Source organism: Chiloscyllium punctatum, chromosome 19 (assembly GCF_047496795.1).
Source record: "Chiloscyllium punctatum isolate Juve2018m chromosome 19, sChiPun1.3, whole genome shotgun sequence".
Classification (NCBI taxonomy): Eukaryota; Metazoa; Chordata; class Chondrichthyes; order Orectolobiformes; family Hemiscylliidae; genus Chiloscyllium; species Chiloscyllium punctatum.
The window spans coordinates 79,600,240-79,618,544 of NC_092757.1; the positions used below are offsets into that span (position 1 = coordinate 79,600,240).

Here is an 18,305-nt window from a genome sequence, read left to right on the forward strand (position 1 = left end):
GCATTTTCGTTTTTAAATGAATTTTTAAATGCAATTAAAGAATGTTTCAAATTTATCCCATTTCCATCACCAAAGTGTGATTTAACCAAATATAGGTTGTAACTTACAATTCCATGTAGATCAGTTTAACAAATTCAGCCTAATTGCAATGGAAATCCACTTCTCAATTTTGCTTTATAGGAGAATTCCCTTTTGAGGAATCCACTTTCTTTGACCAGCTGGTGGAATCCTACCAAGTGTTGATGTTCACCTTATTTGCGGTTTTGGCTACAACTGCTATCATCTTTATTGGTAAGTATCTAAAATTACATAGCCTTTGTTACTGTTTCTTCTTAGAATGTCACACTCAAAGATTAATTAGTTATTTTCAGCATCCAACAGTGTTGGTGTATGGTTAAGTGACAGACTCCCACACCGACCTGGGGTACTGAAAAGCTTTCCACATTTGATCTTTACATCTTCTTTTAACAAACAGGAAAAGCTGCAATTGTTGTAAATAATAATGTAATATAGTACTATTTCATCTTAATTTATTTGATAGTTTGTCACTATCAAAAGAGTAATTGGCATTAACATTATCATGACCACAGTCATAACTACACTTAGGCATATTATATTTTAATTACAGTGTGCTTTTTTAAAACAAAAGTCATACAGCCCAAAGTTAACTACAGATATAAATTCAGTAGAGAGATTCCAGGATGTAATACCTGATAGGGTGTCAAAGATGCTTCGAAGGAAGAAAATGAACTACAGGCTGCAGTTGTAATCCCCTGCAAGTATCTCAATTTGTGAATATGATGGTGTAAAACAAAAGCAGTGTGGATGAGAAACATTTTTACATTCCCCCCTGCCACCCCACTTCAAGAATACACAGGCTCAGGGATTAAGAGCAAGTTTCAACCCCAGCCTGTGTATGTTAGTTGATTGGCATCCTCGTGTTTGGACTGGTATGCTGCAAGGATCACCATAAGACCATAAGACATAGGAGTGGAAGTAAGGCCATTCGGCCCATCGAGTCCACTCTGCCATTCAATCATGGCTGCTGGGCACTTCAACTCCACTTACCCGCATTCTCCCCGTAGCCCTTAGTTCCCCGAGACAACAAGAATCTATCAATCTCTGCCTTGAAGACATTTAGCATCCCAGCCTCCACTGCACTCTGTGGCAATGAATTCCACAGGCCCACCACTCTCTGGCTGAAGAAATGTCTCCGCATTTCTGTTCTGAATTTACCCCCTCTAATTCTAAGGCTGTGTCCATGGGTCCTAGTCTCCTCACCTAACGGAAACAATTTCCTAGCATCCACCCTTTCCAAGCCATGTATTATCTTGTACGTCTCTATTAAGTCTCCCCTTAATCTTCTAAACTCCAATGAATACAATCCCAGGATCGTCATCTGTTCCTCATATGTTAGACCTACCATTCCAGGGATCATCCATGTGAATCTCCGCTGGACACATTCCAGTGCCAGTATGTCCTTCCTGAGGTGTGGGGACCAAAACTGGACACAGTACTCCAAATGGGGCCTAACCAGAGCTTTATAAAGTCTCAGTAGCACAATGGTGTTTTTATATTCCAACCTTCTTGAGATAAGTGACAACATCGCATTCGCTTTCTTAATCACAGACTCAACCTGCATGTTGACCTTTAGAATGCCCCCAGTCCCTTCATCCAGATCATATTAATGCGAACAACTGTGGCCCCAACACTGAACCCTGCGGGACACCGCTCGTCGCCGGCTGCCATTCTGAAAAAGAACCTTTTATCCCAACTCTCTGCCTTCTGTCAGACAGCCAATCCTCAATCCATCCCAGTAGCTCACCTCGAACACCATGGGCCCTCACCTTGCTCAGCAGCCTCCCGTGTGGCACCTTATCAAAGGCCTTTTGGAAGTCTAGATAGACCACATCCACTGGCTTTCCCTGGTCTAACCTACTTGTCACCTCTTCAAAGAATACCAACAGGTTTGTCAGGCATGACCTCCCCTTAGTAAATCCATGTTGACCTGTTCTAATCAGACTCTGCTCTTCTAAGAATTTAGAAACCTCATCCTTAATGATGGATTCTAGAATTTTACCAACAACCAAGGTTAGGCTAATTGGGCTATAATTTTCCATCTTTTGTCTTGATCCTTTCTTGAACGATGGGGTTACAACCGCGATCTTCCAATCATCCGGGACTTTCCGTGACTCCAGTGACTCTTGAAAGATCTCAACCAATGCCTCCGCTATTTCCTCAGCCACCTCTCTCAGAACTCTAGGATATATCCCATTGGGGCCAGGAGATTTATCAATTTTAAGACTTTTTAGCTTTTCTCGCACTATCTCTTTTGTAATGACAGCCATACTCAACTCAGCCTCCTGACTCCCTTTAATTGTTGGGATATTACTCCTGTCTTCCACTGTGAAAACTGACGCAAAGTACTTGTTAAGTTCTCCTGCTATTTCCTTATCTCCCATCACTAGGCTTCAGCATCAGTTTCAAGTGGCCCAGTGTCTACTTTTGTCTGTCGTTTGTTTCTTATGTATTGAAAGAAACTTTTACTATCGTTTCTAATATTACTGGCTAGCCTACCTTCATATTTGATCCTCTCCTTTCTTATTACTCTCTTTGTTATCCTCTGTTTGTTTTTGTAGCCTTCCCAATCTTCTGATTTCCCACTGCTATTGGCCACTTTATAGGATCTCTCTTTTTCTTTAATACATTTTCTGACTTCCTTTGTCAGCCATGGCTGTCTAATCCCTCCCTGGATAATCTTTCTTTTCTTGGGGATGAACCTCTGTACAGTGTTCTTAATTATACCCACAAACCCCTGCCATTTTTGCTCTACTGTCTTACCCGCAAGCCTCTGCTTCCAGTCTATTTTTGTCAGTTCCTCTCTCATGCCCTCATAATTACCTTTATTTAACTGTGACACCATTACATCTGATTTTGCCTTCTCTCTTTCAAACTCCAGACTGAACTCTACCATATTATGATCGCTGCTTCCTAAGGGTTCCCTTACTTTAAGATCGTTCATTGCAAAGCACTAGGTCCAGAATAGCCTGCTCCCTTGTGGGCTCCATGACAAGCTGTTCCAAAAAGCCATTCTGTAAGCATTCCATGAATTCCCTTTCTTTGGATCCACTGGCAACATTATTTACCCAGTCCACCTGCATATTGAATTCTCCCATGATCACCGTGACCTTGCCTTTCTGACATGTGTTCTCTATTTCCCAGTACATGTTGCGTCCCTGCTCCTGACCACTGTTAGGAGGTCTGTGCACAACTCCAATTATGGTTTTTTTGCCTTTGTGGTTCCTCAATTCCACCCACACAGACTCCACATCATCTGACGCTATGTCATTCAGTGCCATACATTTAATATTGTTCTTAACTAACAAGGCAACCCCACCCCCTCTGCCAACCTCCCTGTCTTTTCGATAAGTTGAAAATCCTTGGAGGTTTAACTGCCAGTCCTGACCCCCCTGTAACCAAGTCTCTGTGATGCCTACCACATCATAATCATTCACTATGATCTGTGCCATTAGTTCATCTGCTTTGTTATGAATGCTACGCGCATTCAGGTAAAGCGCCTTAATGCTAACTTTCTTAACATTAGAGATATTGGAAGTCATATGATGTCCTAAGTTATCCTTGCTTTTTTCTGCATTCCCAGTCTGCCTCAATTTTAAATCCGCCTGGACACATGCTATCCTGCTGCTTGACTTTCCATTTAACGCCATACTCCCTGTTGCTTTCACTTTCCCTTCCCCCCAACTCAGAAGTTTAAAGTCCTACTGACCACCCTATTTATCCTCTTCACTGGAACATTGGTACCTGATCGGTTCAGGTGGAGACCGTCCCAACGGTACAGATCCCCCCTGTTCCAAAACTGATGCCAATGCCCCATGAAGTGGAATCCCTCTTTCCCACACCAATCCCTTAGCCATGTGTATACTTGCCTAATTTTCTTGTCCCTATGCAAATTGGCACGTGGCTCGGGTAGTAATCTGGAGATTGTGACCCTTGAGGACCTGTGCTTCAATTTCCTGCCTAGTGCCTCGTAATCCCCAAACAGGTCCTCCACCCTAGTCTTGCCTATGTTGTTAGTCCCAACGTGGACCACAACAACTGGATCCTCCCCCTCCCGCTCCAATATCCTTTCAAGCCGGTCAGAGATGTCCCGCACCCTGGCACTGGGCAGACAACACACCATGCGAGACTCCCGATCCGGCTTGCAAAGGATACTATCTGTCCCCCTAATTATAGAATCCCCTATAACCACTACTTGTCTATTAACTCCCCCCTCTTGAATGGCCTTCTGCACCATGGTGCCTTGGTCAGTTGGCTCATCCGAACAGGGAGCAAGAATCTCGTACCTGTTGGACAAGGTCAAGGGCTGAGCCTCCTCCACTCCTGAACTCAGGTTCCCCCTACCTGCCTCACTTACAGTCACACTCTGATGTCCCTGATCACTAACTGAATGTGAATTACTTAATCTGCCAGGTGTGACTGCCTCCTGAAACAAAGCGTCCAGGTAACTCTCCCCCTCCCGGATGTGCCGCAATGTTTGAAGCTCAGATTCCAGATCATCAACCCTGATCCGGAGTTCTTCCAGCAACCAACACTTGCTGCAGATGTGGTCACTGCCATTCACAATGGGATCAGCCAGCTCCCACATCATACAGCTACAGCACATCACCTGCCCAGCCATCTCTGCTTAGTTAATTAATTACTTAGTTACTTTATACAAGTTTGAGTTAGAATACTTTCTGATACCTCTCTGCTATAGTCTTTCCCTAAAGAATTAATATATATATACACACACAAAAACAAAGTAAATTTTTAACCAGTCACTGGTAAAGAAATAGAAAATCCTTACCTTAAAAGAAAACCAGTGTAGTTAAGGAGGTTAGAGGAAGAGGGTGGGTGGGAGATACTACAGGTGTAGAATCTCAGGTTTAGCCGCCTTCCTGATTTATATACACACTGCTGCTCCCACTCAAATGGCCGTTGGTATCGAAGGGTGAGTATTTATACTCACTGCTTTCCTTCCCGGCTGCCCCTCTGGTAGACGTCACTTCCCCTGCTGCTCCCGCTCTTTCTGTGAAGAGAGAGGAACAAAAAAACACCACTGCCCGCTACTAGTAAGTAATTTTAAAACAAACTGTCTTACCTAAGCTGTAGTCTTCCGGGTTCGTTTTTACTCAGCCGCTGCTCCCACTCAAAAATGAGAGAGCACTTGGAGAGCAATCATTTAAGCACATCTGCAGGTGAAAGTGAAGGAAGACTTTCACAATGTGTATGCTGGCAATCAACAGCTGTTCATACCAACATCACATTTACTGGTGGCATCTACTGCACTGACTGCAACATCCAGTTATCTGCTTTTGATGACCAATTCAAAGAGTAGTACATCTCTTTTTAACTTTTTTTTGGACTCACCTTTTATACATGGGTGTTGCATATTTTTTTCTCAAAGCAATTGAGTTCACCAACTCTACATTTTCAACAGTGTCCTCCATTTTGATTATACCCTCTTCTTCTGGCTCCATATCTTGTTAACATGGGTTTGCTCCCAGCAGAGCTGTCCTTAAAATCCCTTTTTAACCTCCTGCCTTTCACATTAAAATTATGTCCCCCTGTCTTGTTATTGACCCTTTGACTATGGGGAACAGCTGTTTTCTATTCACCTTATGAATGCCTCTCATAAATCTTATACACCTCACTCAAGATCCCCTACAGCCTTCTCTGCTCCAAAGAAAACAACCAAAGCTTATCCAACTATTCTTCAGAGTTAGAATACTCCATTCCAGGCAACATCCTGGTGAATCTCCTCTGCAGCCCCAGTCACATCCTTCCTATAGTCCAGAAACCAGAACTGCACACAGCATTCAGCTGTGGCCTAACTAAAGCCCTGTAGAGCTCCAATATAATGTCCTGCTCATATTATCAATGCCTCAGCCAATAAAGGTGAGTGTCTCAAATGTCTTCTTTGCTACCCTTTTGACCTCTCCTGTCACCTTCCAGAATATATGGACAAACACCCAAAGATCGTATGTTCCTATGAGCTTCCTAATATTCTGCTGTTCATTGAGTATTCCCTTGTCTTGTTAAGTCTTCCAAAGTACATGACCTCACACTTTTCAGCGTTAAATTCCATCCGCATTGATCTGAATTTTATGTGTATATCTTCCTGTACGACTTCCCTGAATCCATTTACAATACAACTGCTTGACCATATCCTGCCATTCAACACAATTATGACTGATCTCATCTCAGCCTCAACTCCATTTCTTGCCTGCTCTTAATTGACCTTTGACCAATTACTCATGAAAACTATCTCTTTCTTAAATTTACTCAACATCCTGACATCCATCACACTCTGGGATAGTTTCATGACCCTTTGAGAGAAGTAATTTCTCCTCATCTGTGTTTTAAATCTGTTATTCCTTATCCTAGAATTATGACCTCTTTCTAGATTGTCCCACAAAAGGAAACATGCTCTCTACATCCCCTTTAGCATCTTGTATACCCCAATTAGATCTCCTCTCATTCTTCTGAACTCGAGAGAGAATAAGCTTAAGCTGCTTCATCTTTCTTCATAAGACAAACCTCTCATCTCTGTAATCAATCTAGTGAATGTCTTCTGAACTTCTTCAGTACTCATCAGTTAAGGGGACCAAAACTGTATACAGTACTCCAGGTGCAGTCTCACTAATGCACTGTACTATTGCAGCAACACTATCTACTTTTATTCTCTATTCCTTTAGCAATAGATGCTAAAATTCCATTTGCCTTATTACCTGCTGTATCTATATGCCAGGCTTCCTTGGTTCTCTTTCCAACATGCTGTCAGACATGCTAGTTTCTCCAGCACTTTCTGTTATTATTTCGAAGTCTAATGGCTGACCTGTCATTTCAGCCTGTTCCTGCTCTACTGAACTTATTTCTTATTCCTCGACACTGTTTTCTCCTGTCATCCAGATTGTTCCAGTACTTTACAATGCTTCCACAATTTCCAGTTTCTTCGTCCTTGCTACGACCTCCTCATATGCTCATGCAATCTCTCTACACATCCATTCCCGTCAGGGTAGATTGAAGGTTTGCTGCTGCTTCCTTAAAAGAGGGCCTGGGCAATCCCATTCATAACCATCATCCTACATCTTGCTGAACTCGTTCTCACTTTGGACAATTTCTCCTTCAACTTGCCTCATGTTCTTCAAGTAATAGGTATGGCTGTGCGTAACTGCATGGGTCCATGTAATGCCTGCCCTTTGTGGGGGGTGTGGAATATTTCTTCTTCAAGTCCTATTCTTCCCCTTTATTCATTCATGGAATATGGGTGTTGCTGTCATAGGTAGTGGTAAGCTGCCCTCTACAACTGTTGCAATCCATGTAGGTTGACCCACAGTGCTCTTAGGGAGGGAATACCAGGGAATGGATTACATCATTAATGCTGCTTCCTGCTCACCTGAAAATGCACAAATTAACTAACTTTTTTCATTTTCCATCCCTTTCTCACTTGCACCCTGTCCATTCTGATTCTTCTCTCTCTTGACCTCTCTGTTTCTACGTCCAGAAGTAGAGAGTCCACCTTCATCCATTAAAGACCCATTGACTCCAACAGTTACCTTGACTACGTTTCCTCAAATCTTGCTTCCTGCAAGGACTCCTTTTTATTTTCCCAGCTTCTCCATCTCCATCATATTTGTTCCAATAATGCCACCTTTCGCAGGAGTGCTTTCAACATGCTAGTCAAATCAGGATCTCGCCCCCCCCCCCTCCCTGTCCTCTCTCCTAGCCTTCAGCTGTGTCTGATTCACTTTCCCACACTTCTACCTTCACTCCACTTCTCTCCCCTGAAGCAATAATAAGGTTCTCCCACCCTCATTTTTTGAACACAGGGAGTTCCTACTTGAACTGGAGAAGAGATTAGGGAGACTGCTACTCTAATGTGGAAAAAGATATGAGGAATTCATCTCCTTTCTGACTCTTATATACTTTATGCATTATCCATCAAGAGCAACATTATCAAATGCCTGGAAGTCATTAAATATACATCCTGTTATTAAACAATGATGAGAATGTTTAAAATGAGAAATATGCAGTAATTCAGTGCTGTAGATTGTCGAAGCAATCAACGTATTTTAGTTTCTATAAACTCTCCAGAATTCCTACCTTTTTTACATTTTATTGTTTTTGTTTAGATTTTCACATATAATATTGGGAACTGCAAACAAATACTGTAGTAATATAGGTTTCAAGGATTTTCTTTTCTAAAGATACAGAACTTTAAATATTGCTTTGCATTGCTGGTCTACAATGCATTAAAATAAAAATAATAGGAAACTAATGGACCTTAGTAGGGAAATAAGTATAACTACAATTTATTTTGTCTTGTAGCTTATAATGCCTTCTTGACAAGGATACAGACTATCCCTGTAATTTATGTTTCTACAACACCACAGACAGGTAAGTCTAAAAAGCTTCAGCAGAAACTATAGTGATGTTATTTATTGCTGTGGCTTCAGCCAAACTGATTGAGTAAATTTACTTGTCACTCTGTAGGTTGTTGTACAAGGGAGTAGATTTTAACCAATTGTGCTTATACTTACATATAATACGTATTATATATGAGATAAGTAGAGAATTCCTTACGCAAAGAATGGTGAGCCTCTGGAAGCGTGTGAAATTCTCAGCCATAGAAAATGGTTGAGGCCAAAACAATGAATGTTTTCAAGAAGGAGTTAGGTATAGTTCTTAGGGTTAAAGGGATCAAAGGTTATGAGAAGAAAGCAGAACTAGGTACTGAGTTGGATAATCAGCCATGACCAAATTGAAAAGCAGAGTAGACTCAAAGGCCTGAATGTCCTATTGCTCCTACTTTCCATGTTTCTATGTGTTTGTGCCATGTATTCTGCACAATAGCAGTTTTATTCCTGGTTCGAGGGATAAGAAATTTCCAACATTGACAGAATTCTGACTTTTTTATTTTTCTTTCCACCTTGTGGCTGGTCTAGGGAAACTGACCCTCAGAATGCTGTTCCAAATGCATGCTGCACTTCCAAACATTTCCCTTGCCTACCACTTATACAGTATCATTATTCAGCCTCTTCAATTACTCACCATTTATTACTAGTACCACTACTGTTCCCTTGCATCACTAACTACTCAATTTCCAAACACTTACTGCTATAATTATACAAATCGCAAATCATTCTTGCTGTTGAACCAGGGAAGAAACCAAGAGTAGGAAATATAATAAATAAACAAATAGAACGATGAAATGAAAACCATCAACAGAACATTTAAAAATACCAATCAAAATATTCACAATTAGTTCCAAAATTGATGTAAATATTTCAAAATTAGTTTGGTACCTTAAACTCAGAGTGGAAATAAGTTACTTAAACTTAGTGCATTGTATGTTCTAAGTCTCCATTGTTAATTAAATGATCAAACTCATCCGTATAACAATTTGTGTCCAAAGATATCTTTTGGTGTAGAATATGTTGGTTTGTGGTTTTCCTAAAGCCATCATTCTAACATTTAAAGGCTGAGTAAATGTGGGCTGAGGAATAGAGGACACAAGAGAACAAGATTTATGGGGATATGTGGAGAGAGGGAAAGTTGTAAGTCAAATATCAGCTGGTTAGGAAGAGGACTGTGTGTCTGCTGGGTGGGGAAGAGATTCACCAGTTCTTCTTTCACTGGGGATACTGAGAGCCAGGCTGAAACATAATTGTGTAAAATGATATTTTACACGAATATACATTAAAAACAAGTTTTCATTTTTTTATTGTGTATTGATCATAATATCTGAACTTTAAGATTAACATACTATAAGTTGTTATGCTGTTTTATTTCAGTTTTGTGTTTGTTGGCATCTGGGACAAGTTATTTATCAAATTTTTATATTCAAAAACTATGACCATTGCTGGCAAAGGCAGTTTTTGTTCCCATCCCCAATAGTCGTCAAGAGGGCAGTACTGAGCTAAATCAGGGTCAGTGGAATGCACAAAAACCTTGGATAGGGTGGAAAAACAGTGAAGAGAGAAGCTTGTCTTGTTCATGTCACTAGGAGACATTCCTAAAGGTGTCCAGCATGCCCAGAGGAGGTCACACTTGGAAATGTTGGGGAGGTAATAAAGTATTGATTTTGAATTTTAGTATAATAACCAATTTGAATAATAACCAAGCTGCAGAGCCTTTATAGTTTTAAAAAAAACAGAAGATTAATCTTTGCTGCATTCAACTGCCATTACAAGAGAAACTGTGGCATGGTAGTATTCTAGCAGCAAGCCAAACTTGGCTAGCACAGCACGCATTCTTGTTGTGTGGAGTAAAGGGGTTGAGATCATGAGAAGTGTATGGCTGTTTGTACTGGCGTCTTTCAATTATGCTAAGAGACCTCCATTGAGGAGGGGGGCCTGAGCAGCACCCAAAGAGAGGCACCAAGAACATAATGGGGAATGGACAAGGAGAATGCAAAGAGGCAAGAGCCATCCTCTTATTCTCAGAAGGTGTTACCCTCTAGAGACTGTATCATCTGAGGCATGCTTCCTGTAAAGTTTTAAGAAGCAGTGTCACTGAAGGAAATGCCTCTCCAAAGTAGAGACCACTGAGTTATATACCAAGATGGAGATTCTTAGGTCATTGAGAAGTGTAGGTGGCATTGAAGTTTACCTTGGTTCTGAATTTGTTTTTTAAAGGATCATCCCAGGATTTCCTGCAGAGATCTGTCGGGTTTTGTATTCTGTAGCTTGTGTCAAGCTGGTCACCAATGTGTTTTTAAGAGTGCCAACCAATATGTATGGTTTTGCACTGATCCAGACAATCAGATTGAGAGGCCAGTACGATCTGAAACCAGTCTTGCTGAGTACCATATACCTTCATGTTTGTCATGAAGACTCCCCAAACCGGTTAGTAGGCTTTATTAGCAGAAAGATTTCCAGACACTAAATACACGACTGGCTTGTGTCTGCACGAAATGGATCTGATCCCATGTGACTATCACAACACTTAGCTCAGGTGCCCAAACCTCTTTGATTTCTCACATACCTGCGGAGTTAAGTGCTGGGTCCTCCTGCATTCACTGTAATCAAGAACAGATTAATCGATTGTTCGTCTAATTTCCTGTTTGTGACGCTTTGTGATGTGGAAATTGATTGTCCCATTTATCACAGTGATTGAACATAAGTATTTTGTTGTGAAGACATTTAGTATATGTTGAAGACTGAGCAAAGTGCTCTAATAAATTAAGGATTTTTTTTTTGCTTTCCACTTTCTTTAACATCATTTTGAACTGGAATAATCCTCAGATCAACATCAAACAGAGAGATGGACTCAGCACTTTCTATCACTTCACTGGTTATGTGGCTTTTTTTTTGTTTACTAAAATTAACAAAGTGAAAAGTATCAACTATTATGATCTTTTTAAAATGCACACAGATGAACTAAGTGCTGAAATTTAAAATGGAGAAGTACAATTGGACATTAAAATTACTTGAACAATGTGGCATGATATATTTGCATAATGTTGAAAAATGTGTCCAGTAATAAAAGAACCAAAATAATTGATTTTGTTAAAAGATCAATTGATAGCGGAGTGATTTCAATATGACAGTTAAAGGGTGAAGTTAATGTGAACAACAATAAGCATGGATCATTTCATTTTTATATCGGGGTTTCATTTGGTTTTTGACAGATTTCTTTTATCAAAAATGGAATCTGCGATTTTGGAAAAGATTTGTAGCTCAGGTTGTAAGTTTGCTCACTGAGCTGGTAGATTTGTTCTCAGATGTTTCGTCACCATGCTAGGTAGCATCATCAGTGAACCTCCGGTGAAGCACTGGTGTGCTAGCCTGCTTGCTATTTATGTGTCTTGGTCTATTGCGGTGGATGATATCACTTCCGGTTATTTTTCTGAGAGGATGATAAATCGATATGTTTGTTAATGGAGTTCCGCTTTGAATGCCAAGCCCCCTAGGAATTCCCATGCGTGTCTTTGTTTATCCTATCCCAGGATGGATGAATTGTTCCAGTCAAACTGGTGTCCCTCTTCATCTGTGTATGGATACTCATGATAGTTGGTCATATCTTTTGGTGGCTAGTTGGTGCTCATGTATCCTGGTGACTAGTTTCCTGCCCACTTGCCCAGTGTAATGTTTGTTGCAGTCCTTGCAGAGTATTTTGTATATGACATTTGTTCTGTCCATGCGGACCAAATATCCTAAATTAATTTAGCCCCATTTGACAGCACTTGGCTCATATCCCTCTAAACACTTGCTATTCAAAAACCCATCCAGAAGCCTTTTAAATGTTGCCTCTGGCAGCTCATTCCATACGCGCACCACCCTCTGCATGAAAAAGTTGCCCCTTGGGTCCCTTTTGATTCTTTCACCATTCACCCTAAACCTATGCACTCTAGTTCTGGACTGCCCAACCTTGTCTATTTATCCCATCCATGCCACTCATGATTTTATAAACTTCTATAAAGTCACCCGTCAGTAAAAATGCAACAGTCCAATTTTGTACTGCAAGATCATGCAAACATAAGTTAAATGTTTTTCTCCAGTGGTATTGGTGAAGACAGCAGGAGAACTCTTACATTCGTGTGGAAAGGAACTCGATTTAACGCTTTTTCTTAACAGAAAATAAGTGTCTTAACAATGCAACATTCCCTCAGTGGTGTGTTGAAATACCAACTTAATAAACTTGGAAGTTACAACTTTCTGAGACAGAGAAGAAATAGCTTCAAATTGATCTGAACTGATCTAGATTGGAGTGGTGCTGGAAAAGCACAGTAGTTCAGGCAGCATCCAAGGAGCAGGAAAATCGACGTTTCGGGCAAAAGCCCTTCATCAGGAATAGAGGCAGAGTGCCTGCAGGGTGGAGAGTTAAATGAGAGGGGTGTGGGGGTGGGGAGAAAGTAGCATAGAGTACAGTAGGTGAATGGGGGTAGAGATGGAGTTGATAGGTCAGGGAGGAGGATGGGGGAAGGTAGCAAAGAGTACAATGGATAAATGGGGATGAAGGTGATAGGTCAGAGAGGAGAGTGGAGTGGATAGGTGGAAAGATAGGCAGGCAGGACAAGTCATGGGGACAGTGTTGAGCTGGAAGTTTGGAACTGGGGTGAGGTGGGGGAAGGGGAAATGAGGAAACTGGTGAAGTCCACATTGATGCCCTAGGGTTGAAGTGTTCCAAGGCAGAAGATGAGGCGTTCTTCCTCCAGGCGTCGGGTGGTGAGGGAGCAGCGGTGAAGGACGCTCAGGACCTCCATGTCCTCGGCTGAGTGGAAGGGGGAGTTGAAATGTTGGGCCACAGGACGGTGTGGTTGATTAGTGTGGGTGTTCCAGAGATGTTCTGTAAAGCACTCTGCTAGGAGGCATCCAGTCTCCTCAATGTAGAGGAGACCGCATCGGGAGCAACGGATACAATAAATGATCTGAACTGACCCTTGATATAAAATGTAGATGTATAACTAATTGATCTTATTGGTTTGTACAGAGAATGAAGACTAATTGAAGTATTCTGATGACGTTGGTTTAGAATTCTTGCTGCTTTGTGTTTTCTCAGCCCAAAATAGCCAAAGCAGTGGACCTATAAGGCAACACTTGGAGCCTTTTTAAAAAATACATAACTTTTATTTTAAAGAAAGGATTTGCCTGAATGTGGAACTAGGAGTAGTAGTAGTACATTGAAATTAATAGCCATTGCTTGCCTTTCTCCTGATCACCAACATTGCATCTGCCCTGATTCATCCTGATATTAATGGCATTCTTGTCAACTAACAGTTGTCCTCTTATGGACTGGTGCACTGCCTTCTACATCATGACTGGCTTCTTTAAGACTAGAGGAATGCTTTTCTGAGGTCCTTGTCACAATAGTTTTGTTGTGGTAGTCTTTTTCTCACTGTGTTTGGGGAAGCATTTGGCTGTGAACCAGTTTCTATCTAAATGCAGTTATAGCATGATGTGTTTATATAAACAGTTTACATTATAGAATAGGATATAGAAACTTATGATGGAGAATTCAATAGCAGTGGAAGTGAATATAAGGTTTTTAAAATTTTAAATATGAATAGACTAAGTAAACAAAGAACATAGTAGTCAGGAACAATATTAATGTCAAAAAATTAATGAGCTGATCAAACTTAAATTATGATGTTTAACATTTTCTCTTTGATCTACAGGTTACAATTCAACAACACCATGCAGTAATCCCCGAAGGCGATATCTGCAGTCCTGGCTGTGGAGTGTACGCTAACAAGTACTTATAGGAAGGAAGGGCAGGCTGTGTTTAACAGTAAAAATTATTTACTAAATGTGGCTGTATTTTTGTCAGTTGTGTTTAAGGATCTAGCAAAATGGAGCAACCAATTCAATCTTGTTCGCATTGAGTAGCTTTTTTAGTAGCAGACGTTTGAATTATGACACTTGACTGTATTTAAGACAGCTATGTTAAAAATTTTAACTTCAGGATATGATGAAATATACCATTAGTTTTTCTTGTAACTCATACGAATTATCCCATTAATATCTCATCACCATACCAAATTTCTGAAGGAAAGTGTATATTAGTGTGATTTCTGTGGATTTCAAGACAATAATTGGTGTGTGCTGTAGAGAATGTCATTTACATTTAAAAGCAATCAGCAAAACATATTTTACATAGCACTCACTATTATTACATTTTAAATCAAACTTATAGGTGATTACACTACATGAGTTGCTAATGAATAATCACCGTACCCTCTACAGAGAAACAGAATAATATTAATACAACAAATTGTGGTTCACTGTTGCATTTTGTAATTTAGACATATACAGTTTGACCAAAAAAAACTGGTTTCGCTTTGTTCTATTTGTTGAATGCATTCTGCATCTTTCTTTAGGTTGGTGAGTGCAAGTTGTGTAATACACATACTCCTAACATGCCTGCTTTTTTTCAGATATTAGCATTATAAAATTTTGTCTTGTAGAACAGAGAGAATTGAATTTTGATTGTTATAAAGCTCATGCATTTTTAAATTTTCTGTACATAGTTAAAGATTACAATTATATGTTTTAAGTCTAATAAACGTAAAAAGGAAACTTGCAAGGTCTGTTTTTACATTTAAAATTTGCAATATAGTAACTTAAATTTTTGAATTCTGACTTCAGCTATAAATAGTTCATTTTCATTTCACATGCTAATCTACATTATGGGACTTTCATATATCAAATAACACTAATTAGAATTAGATTTTATTGTAATGTACTCTAATACAGGGTATGTGAGTGCAGTGAAAATTGTACAAAGTCACTATCTTAGATACAAAGGTGCCCAGGTACAAAATCTTGGGTATAGGTTAGAAAAATAAACAAACAAAGTCAAAAGTTCAGCATTACAGTCCTTCTAAAGGAGAGCAAGAGAAAAAAAGCAGATGGAGCAGACACGAGTATGCTGGGCTTCACCTCGAGGCCAGGAGTCCACGCTAGCTCAATCCACCACCACCAACTATGCTATCCAAGGATGGGACGTACGTAGAAAGGGGGAAAAACACAAGAAAAGGAATGAAACAGACAGAGCAGAGGAGCTCCAGCTCAGGGCCCTACTCCATTGCCATCTTGAATATTATTTCCATATCCAGCAAATACTGCTGAAAATCAGCCTGATTGTCACAAAGGACAACTTGCAAACTTGACAGTCTATCAAAATATTTTAAATTATCACTTAATGGTGACTATCCACTATTCTACTTATGTATTTATTATAAGAGTCTATTACTTATGGGTATTGTGGCTTTTGTTTTCCTACTGGTTCAGTTCCAGCTATGAAAATGAGAGCCTTCAGGTTTGGCTTCATAAGAAAACACTGTTACCTCTCAAGAATTGTTTGTGTTACTTAGTATATTCTTACGCTGAATGTGTTTCAGTACAAAAATTTAATTGAAGTAGCCATTGGATTTACTTTCCTCATTTGTACTCAATTTCATCTCAAATTATTGACTTTGGTGTTGGGATGAAATCCATATGCTGCCATTCAGTAGTTCATCCAAATAGACATTTAGCTGTCAGGACAGAGATAACATACTTACTTCTGAGTTTGAGGTTAAATGTTCAGGTCTCACTCCAGGACTTGAGCACAGTAATGTAGGTTGACATTCCAGTATAGAACTGAGGGAGCTCTGTATTGTTGAAGAAGTGAACTTTTGGATGAGCTGTTAAATGCTGTTTTATCAGTCTCTCTAATATGTTATTTGTAGGTATTGCTGCCCATTGGATGTTACAGCTATGAAATCTCAGATGCACTCATACTGAAAGCAAGAAAATTCAGATCCTATTAGTCCTCCACATCAATTTTAGTGATTGAAAGATTCCACCCTTCTAGACTTCAAAGGCACTATTTTCTCATGTGATGACTTCCAAGTATCAGTCCAATATTTTCTAAGTTGTTCAGAAAGGAACTTTTCATGGTTGGATAACCCAAGGTTGAGTCACAACTAAATTGACAGGCCATGTGCATGTTTACTGTTGAGTTACGGATTGGCCTGATGACAAAACTCATGGTCTTTCACAGCCTCTCCAATTTATATTTCTATTCAGAGATATTCAGGTGTTTGTTATAGCTACTATTTTAAGAGTAATTTACAGGAGCATCATAAAGGAAGCATTTTGCTTCAGTCAACTTGCTTTTTCTTTACACAGATTGATTAAGTTAATCTGAGCAGTCTACGTTTAAAATGGAGAAAAAATGAAATGGACAAAGCATTGGCACAAAATCTCAAACAGTTTTATTAGACAACAATACTATTTATAATTTAATATTTAGTTAAAAAGGAATAAAAGAATATGATACTTCAGTCTTAATTGGGTAGTTTCTGATTTCATGCTCCAACAAGATCCTTACTTGAAATATGATTTCAACAATTCTGGCACATTTAGATCAAAGATCTGAAAGAAATTATATCCACATTTATGATGTGCATGCTTAATGAAAGTTACATATTGGGAACACAAAACTGGAAAGATTTGAAGGGAATGGAGGAGAAAGATTCACCAAACTTCTGGTAACCAGCAGATGGCAGCCTAGTTGCAGCAATGATTTGGAGGTGCCGGTGTTTGACTGGGGTGTACAAAGTTAAAAATCACACAACACCAGGCTATAGTCCAACAGGTTTAATTGGAAGCACAGTAGCTTTCGGAGTAAATAGCAAAGTCTTTAAAGTTATTGCTGGCGTTTTGAGTATTTCCAATGTTTCTGTTTAATTTCAGATTCTGAATGATTTTTTAATCAACATTGTAATTAAAATTGATCTTTATATGATACACTACTTGTCAATTCAGAGATCTCATACTGGATGATTAGTTTTTAGTATGGTTTACTTCAGAAAGAAAGCAAACAAAACTTTTAAGAATTACCTTGGATTCTATCTTTGGCTTCTTCCTATTGATCTACAACTTTCTCCTCAATAATATCAGCAAATTTTAAATTGTATCCTTGAGTTAGTGTCAATTCACTATTCAATTTAGAGTAATTCCAATATTTTCAAACGGGGAAACTAGCTAGGTGGCATAACCTTTGCAGAAATTTGTCCACTATGCAACCCCATTTCTCCATATGTCAAAAGACCAAACAAAAATGCATGACACATATTTAAGAATAATTCATACTGTGCATTATAGCATTTTCGCAGCTCTATCCATGTATCCTGACTTACTGCTGGCACACTTGCTGGTTACTTCAAGTTCAGAGAGTTGAACACAATAAAGGCTGACATTTCAGTGCAGACCTGTTGGAAGTTATTGACTAAGACTTAAGAGCAGCAACAGAGTAAGGGTGCTCAAGGGCAACTATGGAGGGACAATAAATGCTGGCCAGCGAGCGACGCCCACACCCCACAACATGATATATTTTTAAAATTGGCTGTGACGTACGTTTTGCTGAGAAATCTTGCAATGTCTCTGATGAAAATTTCAGTTCCAGTCCCATTCAGTCTTGCAGCAACTGATTCAGCAATCTTTACTGGGCATTAACAACTTGAAACAGCAGTGATGTTATCAGACTATATAAACATCCAAAAACATTAAAATATTTTTACAAATAATCTTATAAATCAGAAACGAAATACTGAAATATTTTTTTTAATAGCAAACTACATAATGGTACATATATGTGCAGTAAGGGAAAAGAGAAATCATTCTAAATAAAACTTTTAAAATTTAAATTAAGCTTTAGAAAATGTAATCATTTTATCAGTCCACAAATCTTAGAATCCCTACAGTGTGGAATAGGCCATTTGTCCCAACAAGCAGAAAGTGAGCACTGCAGAT

The 18,305-nt window shown here is 39.5% G+C and overlaps 1 protein-coding gene across 1 annotated transcript in view; it reads left to right on the forward strand.

Annotated features, from left to right (window-relative positions):
* The window catches only part of LOC140491205 (nuclear pore membrane glycoprotein 210-like), a 187,561-nt gene extending 172,756 nt beyond the window's left edge, over positions 1-14,805 (forward strand). The window contains exons 38-40 of the mRNA XM_072589184.1: positions 181-291; positions 8,392-8,460; positions 14,183-14,805. Coding sequence (XP_072445285.1) covers positions 181-291; positions 8,392-8,460; positions 14,183-14,256 — 254 coding nt within the window. The 3' untranslated portion in view covers positions 14,257-14,805. The remainder of the gene's footprint in view (positions 1-180; positions 292-8,391; positions 8,461-14,182) is intronic.
* Positions 14,806-18,305: the final 3,500 nt, after the last annotated feature.